This window comes from Musa acuminata, chromosome BXJ1-11, assembly GCF_036884655.1.
Source record: "Musa acuminata AAA Group cultivar baxijiao chromosome BXJ1-11, Cavendish_Baxijiao_AAA, whole genome shotgun sequence".
Lineage (NCBI taxonomy): Eukaryota > Viridiplantae > Streptophyta > Magnoliopsida > Zingiberales > Musaceae > Musa > Musa acuminata.
In genome coordinates, this window is record NC_088337.1 from 23,314,095 (window position 1) to 23,325,997 (window position 11,903).

General features: G+C 46.0%; 2 protein-coding genes across 2 annotated transcripts; both read left to right on the forward strand.

The window, feature by feature from the left end:
- Positions 1-1,630: 1,630 nt before the first annotated feature.
- Positions 1,631-7,598, forward strand: LOC135583522 (F-box/kelch-repeat protein At5g60570-like). Its single transcript, XM_065090074.1, has 3 exons — positions 1,631-1,862; positions 2,022-2,186; positions 6,126-7,598. Exon 3 carries the CDS (start codon positions 6,170-6,172, stop codon positions 7,454-7,456), a length of 1,287 nt encoding a protein of 428 aa, XP_064946146.1. The 5' UTR covers positions 1,631-1,862; positions 2,022-2,186; positions 6,126-6,169; the 3' UTR covers positions 7,457-7,598.
- Positions 7,599-10,399: 2,801 nt separating this feature from the next.
- LOC135596449 (uncharacterized) lies at positions 10,400-11,236 on the forward strand. Its single transcript, XM_065088495.1, has one exon. It carries the CDS (start codon positions 10,400-10,402, stop codon positions 11,234-11,236), a length of 837 nt encoding a protein of 278 aa, XP_064944567.1.
- Positions 11,237-11,903: the final 667 nt, after the last annotated feature.

Genomic DNA, 11,903 nt, shown 5'->3' on the forward strand with positions numbered 1-11,903 from the left:
TTATAGTGGAGAGTCATAAACAAGATATATATTTTTTCATATTATGTAATTACTATATATATATATATATATAAGGCGATGTATCGACAAGACATAAAAAATTATTGTGGTACAATTCCGCATAATCGATAGAAATGGTTTATAGATTATTTTTTTTTTTTTGAAAAGTTTCAAGTAACTTGTTCATATTCATGTTATAATTTTAGTTTTTATTTAAAATTTTTATTAGCATATCATTGAATTATTTGTAGGAAATGATGAGTTCAAAGAACTCCCCTTATAGATCACACTTCAGAGTCCAAAACTTGTAAACAATTGAAAGATGAATAGATATATTTTTAAAAATATCTCATTTATTTTCTCATTATTATTTCTAATACTAATATTTTTATTTTTTAATATTAGGCAAAACGCGTAGGTAAGGCAACCATCGGAGAAAGATTTCTTTTTAGCACACAAGAACAAAGGGTGTGCAATAAATAGGTTAGTCATGAATGATTTATCATTATTTTCATTTATATTTGATTAAATAGTGCTCAATTAAAAATATGAGTCAAATGATTAATACGAAGAAGTTTGTTTCAAATAACTTCTTCGTATTTATGCCACAATTTAAGTTTATTTTTCAATTTTTTATTATTTGATTATTGAATTATTCGTACGAAAAGGAGTTCAAGGGAGTCTTCTAATAAAAGCATCGGACGGCTCCCGATGCTTCATCATGATCAGAAGGGTGGGCATAACCGTCCAGCCTCCCCTCGTCCACGACGACTTTGGACGTCGACTCTCGACACGATCAATGCGACGCCACCCGGCCATTCGTGCCTCGGATCGTGTCGGCGTGGCGGCGTCAAATCGCCGTCTCTCCCGCGACACTCGAGTAAGCTCAGGTGGCGAGACGGAGTTAATGGTGGGTCAAGTACGGGTCGATGATGGGGTGCCGAAAAAGGCCATCATAGAGAGGGGGCTTCGGTGGTGGTGTCGTTATTTTCGACGAAGATGGGGTCATTTGTCGCCTCCTTTTTGCCGTTTCTGGTAAAAAATCGTTACCCACCCCCGTTTACCGTTTGAGTAAAAAGTTTTCCCCAATGAGAGTAGAGCGACAGGCTGTAAAGAATGCCCCAAACCCGATATCCTTACCCCTCGAACTCCGTTCTGCTTCTCCGCGTCCTCCCTCGCCCCCCACCCTCCCAATACGCACACGAAACCGACCACACACCCCGCAGTGGTGCAAACTCTACGGAGGAGAGTGTCGTTATAAATCTCACTGAGATACTACCGTTTACCCAAACGTCACCACCCGCGCCACGAACCCGAGCCGAAAGGAAAGTGCGGGCCCCGCTTTTGTGACGCCAAGTGACGTCGGCGGTCCGGGTGGGCACTTGACGAGGAGTTATCTTTCTGATGCCCGTAGGGTTCAGTTGACTGCCCGCATAAATCCATCGTTCATCAGCGGGTCCCCGTCGAAACGAACGGCTGATGTACTCTTTTCCTCGAATTAGATTCCTTCCTAGTGTCTGTACTGTGTATTTACTTCTTTACCCCAAAAACGCCGGTGACACGGCGAAGGAAACGGAAGCGATGGTTTCTGGAATCGGGCTTTCCACTTATAAATACTACTCTTATGCTCTCCTTCCCTTTGTTTCTCGCCTTCTCGCTCGCTCTCTGGCGGCGATCGCATCTCGCCATCGCGGATGGAGGTTTCAGCCACCTGAGGCCGATCCGGTGGTGCCGGCCGCTCGACCCGCGTCCCCGGCGAGGCCGCCGTCCGTCGCCCGCAGCGTTATTCTCAGATCCCGTCGATCGGATGGATTCGCCCGATCTTGATTCATAGACGACGCCGGTGATCGGTCCCCGTGGAGGTACTCCGCTGTCGGATTCGCTTGGTGATTTAGATGTGGATGTTGCAGTTTGTTTCCTTTTTGCGGATTTCACGGGGAAGGAGGCGAAATAATGATATTTTGGTTTGTGATTAGTAGGTCGTAGATGATATTCTGATTTAATGTGATTTCTGGTTGTAGATGTTCTTGTGATGCTGAAGCGCGTGGTTGCATATGGTGATCTGGCGGTACTGTTGATTTAGATGCACACACTGTATTCTTTCGCGGTGATTCCGGGAATGAAGGATCTGATCTTTGCGATCTCTTGGTGATATTCTGGTACTCGGTGACCATCGTTCGTATGAGGTGAAATCTCTAGTTTAATCATTTACTTGATGATTTTTTTAGCGATTCATTAATTTAATTGCCCAGTTATTTGACAATAATTATCTGCATTGATTTGTGGTTTCTTCTACTTCAATCAAGTAATAGATCAATTCTGGATGAACTGAAGCACGCTTCTTACAAGAAAATTACGACATAATGGTCTTTCGTGGGGTTTTCTTTACCAGTGGTGGAATATGATGTTTTCAAGGCCTGTGGAGAAAGTATCATTTCTGGATATACTGTTCTCAAATGTTGTGTCTTATGTTTGCGAGGCCTATTTTGTTGGTTTGGTCTAATTGATTATCGTTCTTGTATTAGTGCCACTTTTCTACATTGCATTTAGGTCTGTAAACAAACCAAACATGAATAAACAGAGTTTTGTCCCTCTTTGATTTAAACAAACAAAGGCATGGTTTAAGCTCTGCACAAGCTCCAGGTGAGCTTGCTTGAGCCAGACTCATGAAGCTCATATCGAGCTTCAGCTTAGCTCAAAGATTGTTTGAACCGAGCTCCCATGGCATATTGTGATTGTTCTCAGATTCATGAGTGAGAAAAGAAGCATTCCATGAGGAAGTTATTGTCAAGGGCCTTGAGTCAAGGGCTACCCAGGTGGTGGCTGGAGGTGGGTGTCATTAGAGATTCTAGTAAAGATGGCATGGGTCATGGCAGCAGAGTTGATATGTGTTGTGGTTGAAGTGGATCTGAAAAGAATTGCTGGAAGGGGAGGAACACCCAACTCAAAAACTTGGGAATAGGATTAGATGAGCATGCAGAATGGGGTAGGGATGGGGGGGAAGGAAAGAAATGTGAATGAGGAGTTGGGAAAAGGCAAGGGACCAACAAGCTGGGTGTAGAAACCCCAATAGCACTTGCCTACAATAAAATAAGGCCCACAATTTTAGCTAGTAGATACAGATCTAACTGAACAGCCGGAGTATATTTGATTTAGTATTTTTAAAAGGATGGTCCAATACATTGATGCTCCCTTTGATGTTTTCCAATGACTATAACCTTGATCACCCAAGTCACCAAGTTGCAACCTAACCATGATGATAATGTAATAAATATTACATTATCTAATATTTTTTGTTCAAGGTCTTAATAAGGCAAATATTAATGAATATAGCAAAGTTCGTGTTCAATTCATCAGAAACTGATATCTGATTTGAGCTTGGCTTAGGATTCTCACATATGGGTTTGTCACAAGCTGTTCGCAAGCATGAAATCAAACTTACACCCCTAGTTGTGTCAACAGCAATAGATACTAGTCTAGTTTTTACATTACTTATCATATGTCTTGAATTCAGATTTGTTGTGCATATGTTTTAATGTGATAGGGGCTTGTTCAAAATATCTTACCTGAAAAAAAGGCAGAAAGGTGTGTTGCAAAAGCAAAAAAAAAAAGGGTTACTCATACTGGAATTGTGATAAAATAGAAATTCTCAGATGCATGAATGGATCTGTCTCTTAATCTGCTAATAAGAGTAATTAGTTCGAGAAAAACAAAAAATAATAAGAATGAGCTATTCCAGGAGGGATTTTTAGTTAAGTTCGTGAAAACTTTAACCCAGAAACTGCAAAAATAATAAAGGTGAAGGGAACTATTTGCTTCTGAAAGACATGTTCAATTATTTTCATTTCAATTAATTGCAATATTATAGGCAATGTTCATCACAAAAAAGGAAAAGTTGTTTTTTTAATTTTACTAGGGATGATGTAAAATCTCTTCTCCTCCTGATGGCGCTAAGATTGTTGCAGAAGATCAAACCTCAGGTGAACCAAATCTGGTTCTGATTAGAGAACATGTTGGAATTTTGAATAAGTTGTAAATCTAGTTCATTCAGAGTAAGAAACCACCACCATTACCTAAGCTGGTTGTCAAATAGATGGAGGGGTTTCATGCTGATTCGGCCATTTATGTGTCACCAAATGGGACCGTTTCAACCTTAGGGTTGTACCTAGAGGCCAAATATCCTCGGGTAAATGTTGATCCAACTATGATTAGAAATAAGGATAAAAACCTCCTGAGATGCTACAAACAGGAACAAAAATTGTAAGATAACAGCTTAACATATACTATGCTCATATAGGGACCCTATGACATTAAAAAATCCCATAATAATTAGTTATTAAAAACAAGGATTTTGTTTCAACAATAACAAAAAAAGGAATTTTTTATTTACTATACTAGGATAATGTAAAATCTTTTCTCCTCCTGATGGCCCTGAGATCGTTGCTGAAGGCGAACCCACAGGTGAACCAGATCCAGTTATTAAAAAAACATGGTGGAATTTTGTGGAAGTGGTGATTATAGTTCAATACAGAGTAAGAAACCACCACGATTATCTGCCAAATTACTATCTAAAATGGTTGACAGATTTGGACATTTATGTGTCACCTCTACAGGTAAATGTTGATCCAACTATAATTTGGTTTGGCTTGAGTAGCTTAGCCTCCTTGGTGTTGATGCAAATAGTATTTTTTAGCCTGTAGGAGTTTACATTGCAACAAAACCAAATGAACAAAGAATTTAGGCTTGTTCGTTTTGCTACCTCTTTGATTGGGTTTCATATTGGGATGTAAAGAGAAATTATTTCCTTTAGGGTTACATTTTTGTCAATGAACGAATTGAATTGAACCAACTGGGACACTCTCCTGCCTTTATTGTCAAACTCCTGGTCATCATTGGTTGCTACATCTGTCATTGCCAATCGCATCTTGTTGTCATTGACTATGCACCATTGCTGGTCATCAGTATAATCACCACAACACTTGTTGTTACCCATTGCATATATTTGCTATCACCTTTGGTTGTTTATTGCCATTCTGGATGTTTCCAACCCCCAATTACCAGTAATTTTTGTCCTCATTGCCAAACTGAGGTCACCAATTTCATCCTTCTGCAAATAATTGCTTCTCTTTATCTTGCTTTCCCAGTGTTAGCACCCATTACTTGTCAAGAAACCAAAATGCGCTACATCACATCATGTACCAACCACCATGAGTGCATGCCAGCCACTAGTGATTGTTTATTTTTGTACTTAAATTGTATTGTCCTCCACCATTTTGACTGTCATTAACCATTTTATGAGTATAAAGTTCTATTTTTTACCTAAAAACAATGGAGGACAGGCTTCTTCTTTGTTGTTCCAGTACGATAGCTCCTGATGTTTGTGTGGCAAAGATGCATGTTAGTTAAAACACCTTAATGCCATCCAACACAGGCCTTAAAGTTGATTTATTAATACAATGGTTATTTCAATATAGGTTGGTATGATACATTTCAATTACTTTCTGGCATTGTTTGTTTTAAATTGTGTTGATAAGTACTAATTGACAAAACAATCATTAGTGGTAAATATAAAAAAATTGGCTTAATGTTGATTTCAGCTTGTGCTAAACTGTGCTAATCGACAATGCAATCTGCAGTGCTAACTATAAAAAAGGATGGCCTGGTACACATAATTCTTACCAGTATGGGGTTTAAGAACGGTTAATGTAGGAAACCTTACCCATGCAATTAGAGAGGCTGTTTTGGTGGTTCTGACCCTACTCATTTAGGTTTCAGAGGAGCAATCTTATCATGGCACTGGTTCAGTTATGTGTTTTTTGTATTGATTGTATGTTATGTTTGTTACGCCTATATCTACTTGTATCTATACAAATTGCTTTGCTAATGGTAACTAACTCTGTTATTACTCTTTTAGATGAAGTCAAATGCCATGTGGATTTGTTTCATCTTGTATTCTGGTTGTCCTTTTATGATAAAAATATTAGTTTGCATTTGATCTTAAAATTCTATTAATGGGTAAGCATATGATGTAGTTTTTGGAGCTTACTGCCTGTTCTCTTCTTTTTCTTTCCAGTAGCACATGGACAATTGCATAACGACTGATTATTTTCAGTTAATTGTTTTAGGAGCTTACAGAGAAATAGAACTGCAACATAGCAAGCCGGAAATCATGGTTGTTGCTCCACATTGTTATCTTTCGCAGCTTTTCAGATCTTTTGATCAGGAATGTGATTCATCTCAGAAATATTTAATTGGTTACTTGGTCTTGGCTAAAACTGGCAAGCTAGCAAAGGTCAAAAGGGATACATTTGACACAGATTTCGTTGTTGATAATGGATATCATAGAGGATTAAAGAAGAAAAGATCTGTGGTTAAGACACAGCCTGGAGGTAGTTATACTGATCGAAGATCAAATGACTGTCTTCTTCCTGGACTTCATGATGATATCGCACTAGATTGTCTGGCCTTAACATGTAGGTCTGAGTACCCTTCACTTGCCTGTCTGAACAAAAGATTTAACTCACTGATTCGTAGTGGATACCTTTACAAATTAAGGAGACAGCTTGGTGTTATCGAGCACTGGGTTTATCTAGCATGCAGTCTGATGCCTTGGGAAGCATTTGATCCATTCAGGCGTAGATGGATGAGGCTACCACGGATGCCATGTGATGATTGCTTCTCTTGCGCAGACAAGGAGTCTCTTGCTGTGGGGACCCAGCTTCTTGTTTTTGGACGGGAAGTAATTGGTTTTGCTATCTGGATGTACAGTTTGGTGAGGCATGATTGGTCTAGATGCCCTCCTATGAAGCTGCATCGTTGCCTTTTTGGATCTGGAAGCTCTGGGCACATCGCTATTATTGCTGGGGGAAGTGATATGGCTGGCCACGTTTTGAGTAGTGCAGAGTTGTACAATTCAGAGTGTGGTACTTGGGAGACTTTACCCGATATGAATGTGCCGAGGAGATTATGTTCCGGCTTCTTTATGGATGGAAAATTTTATGTTATAGGGGGCATGTCAAACCATACAGATCCTTTGACTTGTGGCGAGGAGTACAACATCGAATCCAGGACATGGAGAAGAATTAGGAACATGTATCCTGGTGGAAACAGGGCTACTCAGTCTCCCCCTCTTGTTGCAGTCGTAAATAATCAGCTTTATGCCGCAGATCAATCTACGAACGAAGTCAAGAAGTATGACAAGTCAAACAACACTTGGAATGTGGTAAGATCATTGCCCGTGAGAGCTGACTCTTCCAATGGTTGGGGTCTTGCATTCAGGTCATGCGGTGACAAGTTATTGGTGGTCGGTGGTCATCGAGGGCCTCAAGGTGAAGTAATTGTTCTGCACGTTTGGCGTCCTGAAGATGGAAACACGGGTGGAGCAGAGTGGGATGTGCTTTCCATCAGAGAAAGAGCTGGTGCTTTTGTTTACAACTGTGCGGTGATGGGTTGTTGATGCATGCAAATGCGTGCTGTTTGTGTGTCATGAATTATATTAGTCAGGAAAGATCAGAAGACTTGATTCATGAAATTGCTTATATTACTGTTTTTTTGTTTTCTTTTAAGTACTTAATATTTTTAATTCCCCTATTCATCGATGATGCTTGCTTACTTTGTTCTCTTGCAGTTAAGGTCTCCCGCCACGAATTAGACCATTGAGTTGATATGAAGTCTCTTACTTTTTCCTACTATCCAGATAGTCCCCGGTACATCCACAAGATAGTTCCATGTATTATTGCTTCACAGGCTATAGTCATGAGCTGAAGGAGCTACATACAAGTCATGTGGAGAAGGTTGGTTTAGCTGTCATATCCAGACTAGTTGTTATGCTCATCATGCTTTAACTTCTCTGTTCTTGCTACAAATGTATATTTCCAGCACTGAAAGATCGACGACTTCTTCCCGGGTCTTATCCTCCTCGCTACATCTGGTAATTGATCTCAAGCTCTAGCTCAGATTCCTCACTCGACCGCTGCCACAAACCCTTCACCTCCACGTCGCTGAACCTTCCATTGTTCCGGTGCGCAATGCTCACCTTCGAGTCACTACCGACTTTAACCCCATTCACCTACACCGAAGACTTCCCTGATGCAATCTTTGGCGGTAAGCCAAGTCTCACCACCCTTCCCCACAACCAAGCGCTGCTACGAAGCATACGTGTCATTGACCACCTCCGACCGCAGCTTCAAACCCTTCCCCTCCATCTTGCCGCTGAACCCCACCGGACTCCACTCGCTCTCCTCCCTCGCCATCTCCACCACCTCCCCGGCCGCACGTCCGTCCTCGTCGATCGCCACGAGGATCCCGAACGGGCTCCGCCGTGCCGATGCGGTTGTCGGCGCCTCACCCTGCATCGGCAAGATGATGCCACCCCGGACATGAACGTTGATGCTGTCTTCTGGCGCAGCAAGAGTCACGTACTCCCCAGCGTCGCTCCTCACCGACTGGGTTCGGTCGAACAGGTTGAACCACCTGCCTCTGAGGAAATAAGCCTCGACCGTGACCGCTTCCGGCTTCAGCACCGGCGAGACCATCATTCCGGCTCCCAGCAGAAACTGTGTGTTGATGCTGTAGGTCTTCGTGTCTTGGGGGAAGGAGAAGAACAACGGCCGCACGATTGGCGCCTGATGAGGATAATAAATGGTGACGACTCACGCAGATGTCAGCTGTCCCGGACGACACCTCACACCTCAAACGACCCAGCGGAACCTGGTCAAACGAACCAGAACGCGCACCGAGGCCCATTAACGACCTGTTCAGACTCTGTTCTTCATGCCACGCCAACACCAATGTCAGACGCAACCCACTCCCTGCAAGCGGTTGCATCGGGTATGGTAAATCGCCCTATAAGAACCCCACCCTTGAGAAGGGCTGGGGGGGGGGGGAAGAAAAAGGGAGAAGAACCACTCCACTCCACATCACTAGCTTGATCGTCGGAGGGGTCGGGCCGAGCTTCCGACCCGACCTATGTGCAGGTAAGGAGACGAAGTTATTTCCCCGGGACGCGAGGAGAGGACGCCTTCCCCCCGGAGCATCCCGATGAACCTAGACGTGATCTGGTCCACAAGGTCGGTCACTTCGGCAATCCCGAGAAACCTCGAGCAAAGATCCCCGCCATTCAGCCCCGAACCAAGCCGCGTCGGCCCCGAAACGCGGCACAAAGTTGTTTACACCAACAGATTGGCGCTAGAAGGAGGGCCCTGAATGTCGCGGGATCCCCTGGCCGACCCCGACGAAGCCCTTGCCGAGGGACTATTCTTAATGGGGGCGCCGACCAAGCACCCCTCGCGTAACGAGCTGAGGGCGGATGATCCCGCCACGACCTCAAAACGCTATTAGCATTTGTTCAACGACCCTGGCCTACTTCCCCCCGAGGGCGCCCCGAGTGTCCCCTCGCCCATGTCATCTGAAGCCTTTCAGGACCTCGCCCTTCAAGTCCGAGCCTTGGCTGGAATGGTGCAGACGATAATCCCACTCGTTTCCCATACGACTAACCCATCAGTGGCCCAGCCTGTGCATCGGTTGGACTCATCTGCACCTGCTCACGTGACTACCTCGGCACTCCCCAGTTCACCCCTGGCCCAGGTGTTTCCCCTGGGAAATTAGGCAGGGGGAAACCCTCCCGGTCGACCCGAGCATGAGCCGATGTCTGCTGAATCAACGGGCTCTATCCGGGCCCAACTGCACTTTCTCAATCAGCGACTTGAAGATATACAGAAAGAGGTCCGGACCTCAAAGGGGGAGCCTGGGGACGAGGCGCGCCGGGGGTCACCATTCGCGGTCGAAATACGGGATCACCCGGTGCCCCCGAACTTTCGACTCCCCTCCCTGGACGCCTATGACGGCACCACCGATCCCGCCGACCATGTGCCGCCTTTCGGGCTCAGATGGCGTTATACGGAACATCTGACGCTCTGATGTGCAAGGCGTTTCCCACGACCCTGAGGGGCTCGGCCCGTGCTTGGTATAACGGTTTGAAGACCGGGGGAATCACCTCCTTCGACCAGCTCGCCGAGGAGTTCGAGCTCAACTTCTTGGCTTTGGCTCGACCAAAGCCATCCATCGCCCTGCTCCTCGGGCTGAACCAAAAAGAGGACGAACCTCTCTCTCATTTTGTGAACCGATTCGCCACTGAAATCCGAGGCTTATCAGGTGCTCACCCCTCTTTATTGATGCAGGCATTTATGGCAGGTCTCCGTCCCTCTAGGTTCTTTTGGTCCCTCGTGGAACGACCACCCTCCGTTGTCTCGGAAATGCTCCAGCGAGCCAATCACTATGTCGCGGTAGAAGCCTGGATGTCCGGGAGACGCGAGGAGATCAAAAGACCCCGGACAGAACCACCGACTAGGCAGCTAGCCGGTCCGTTGAAACGCAGACCGGATCGATCCAACCCGACCGTATGGAGGTCGCCCTCCCCCGCTTTGGGAACATCCCGAACTCAGATATTCCTCCAGATACAGGGGAAGGGGCTGCTCCAAACCCCCCCCCCCCCCAAATGAGAAACCCCCGGCAACTCGCAGACAAAACGAGATATTGCCGCTTCCATCGACAGAATGGGCATGATATGGAAGAGTGTCGTGAGCTGAAGCGACAGATCGAGGAGCTAATTCAAAGGGGGCATCTTGGCCACTACATACGACAAAATAAAGAGCTTTCGCCGCGACCCGAGGGCCCCGTCGAAAGGCAGATTGATGTGATCACGGGCGGCCCTGCGTTCGGGGGAAATAGTATGATTGGGCGGAAAGCGTACGCCCACGTCCCAACACCCGAAGACCTTAGACGCAGGCCCGCACCCGAGGTCACGTTTCTAGCTGAGAGAGCCGAACTGCCCGAACATGATGACGCGCTGGTGGTGGCCGCCAGAATCGCCAACGCACGAGTAAAAAGGATCATGGTCGACACCGGGAGTTCAGCCGACATCCTTTATCTGGACGCATTCCAGAAGCTCGGGCTATCCCACGACGCCCTGGTGCCTATGAGCTCGGCGCTCACCGGGTTCATCGGCGAATCAATTTTGCCATTAGGCGCTACCGTCCTGCCCTTGACCCTCGGGGAAGCACCGAGGACGAAGACGATAATGACAACCTTCTTGGTGGTTGACCTCCCTACTGCATACAATGCGATCCTAGGACGCCCCACCCTCAACAAGTTCAGAGCAGTCATCTCTACCTACCACTGGATAGTGAAGTTCCCGACCCGCGCGGGGGTCGGAGAGGCCAAGGGAAACCCCCGCTAGTCAAGGCGATGCTACTTGACCGCGATCTCCTTGCATAGGAGGAGGAGGGCCGAGCTCCCGCTCGAAGATCCTCGGGAAATAAAAAGGTTATCCCCACACCCTGAGCCAATGGGACCTACCGTGGACGCGCCCCTGCAGGACGGGCGTCCGGATCGAACTGTCAAGGTCGGGTCGGAGCTTCCAGAGCATGAGCGTGCCCAGCTCATCAACCTCCTCCAAAAGAACGTCAATGTCTTCGCCTGGTCTCCCATTGACATGGCAGGTGTGGACCCTGAAGTATCTCAACACCACCTGTGCATTTCCCCTGATGCACATCCGGTAAAGCAGAGGCCCCGGTGTCTCGCTCCCGAACGCCAGAAGGTCATTCAGGGAGAAGTAGAACGACTCCTGGCGGTCGACTTCATTGAGGAAGCCAAATACCCGCGTTGGTTATCCAATGTAGTCCTCGTAAAGAAACCCAACGGAAACTGAAGAATATGCATTGACTACACCGATCTCAATCGTGCTTGTCCGAAGGACTGCTACCCCCTCCCGCGAATCGACCAGTTGGTCGACACGACGGCTGGTCACGCCCGCCTTTTGTTCATGAATGCCTTCTCTGGTTACAATCAAATCAGGATGGCGCCCGAGGACCAGCAGCATACAGCATTCCTCACCGACCAAGGAG

Bases quoted from the DNA above. Each gene is read 5' to 3' on its own strand.
- LOC135583522 (XM_065090074.1), top strand. From the start codon at position 6,170: ATGGTTGTTGCTCCACATTGTTATCTTTCGCAGCTTTTCAGATCTTTT.
- LOC135596449 (XM_065088495.1), top strand. From the start codon at position 10,400: ATGGAGGTCGCCCTCCCCCGCTTTGGGAACATCCCGAACTCAGATATT.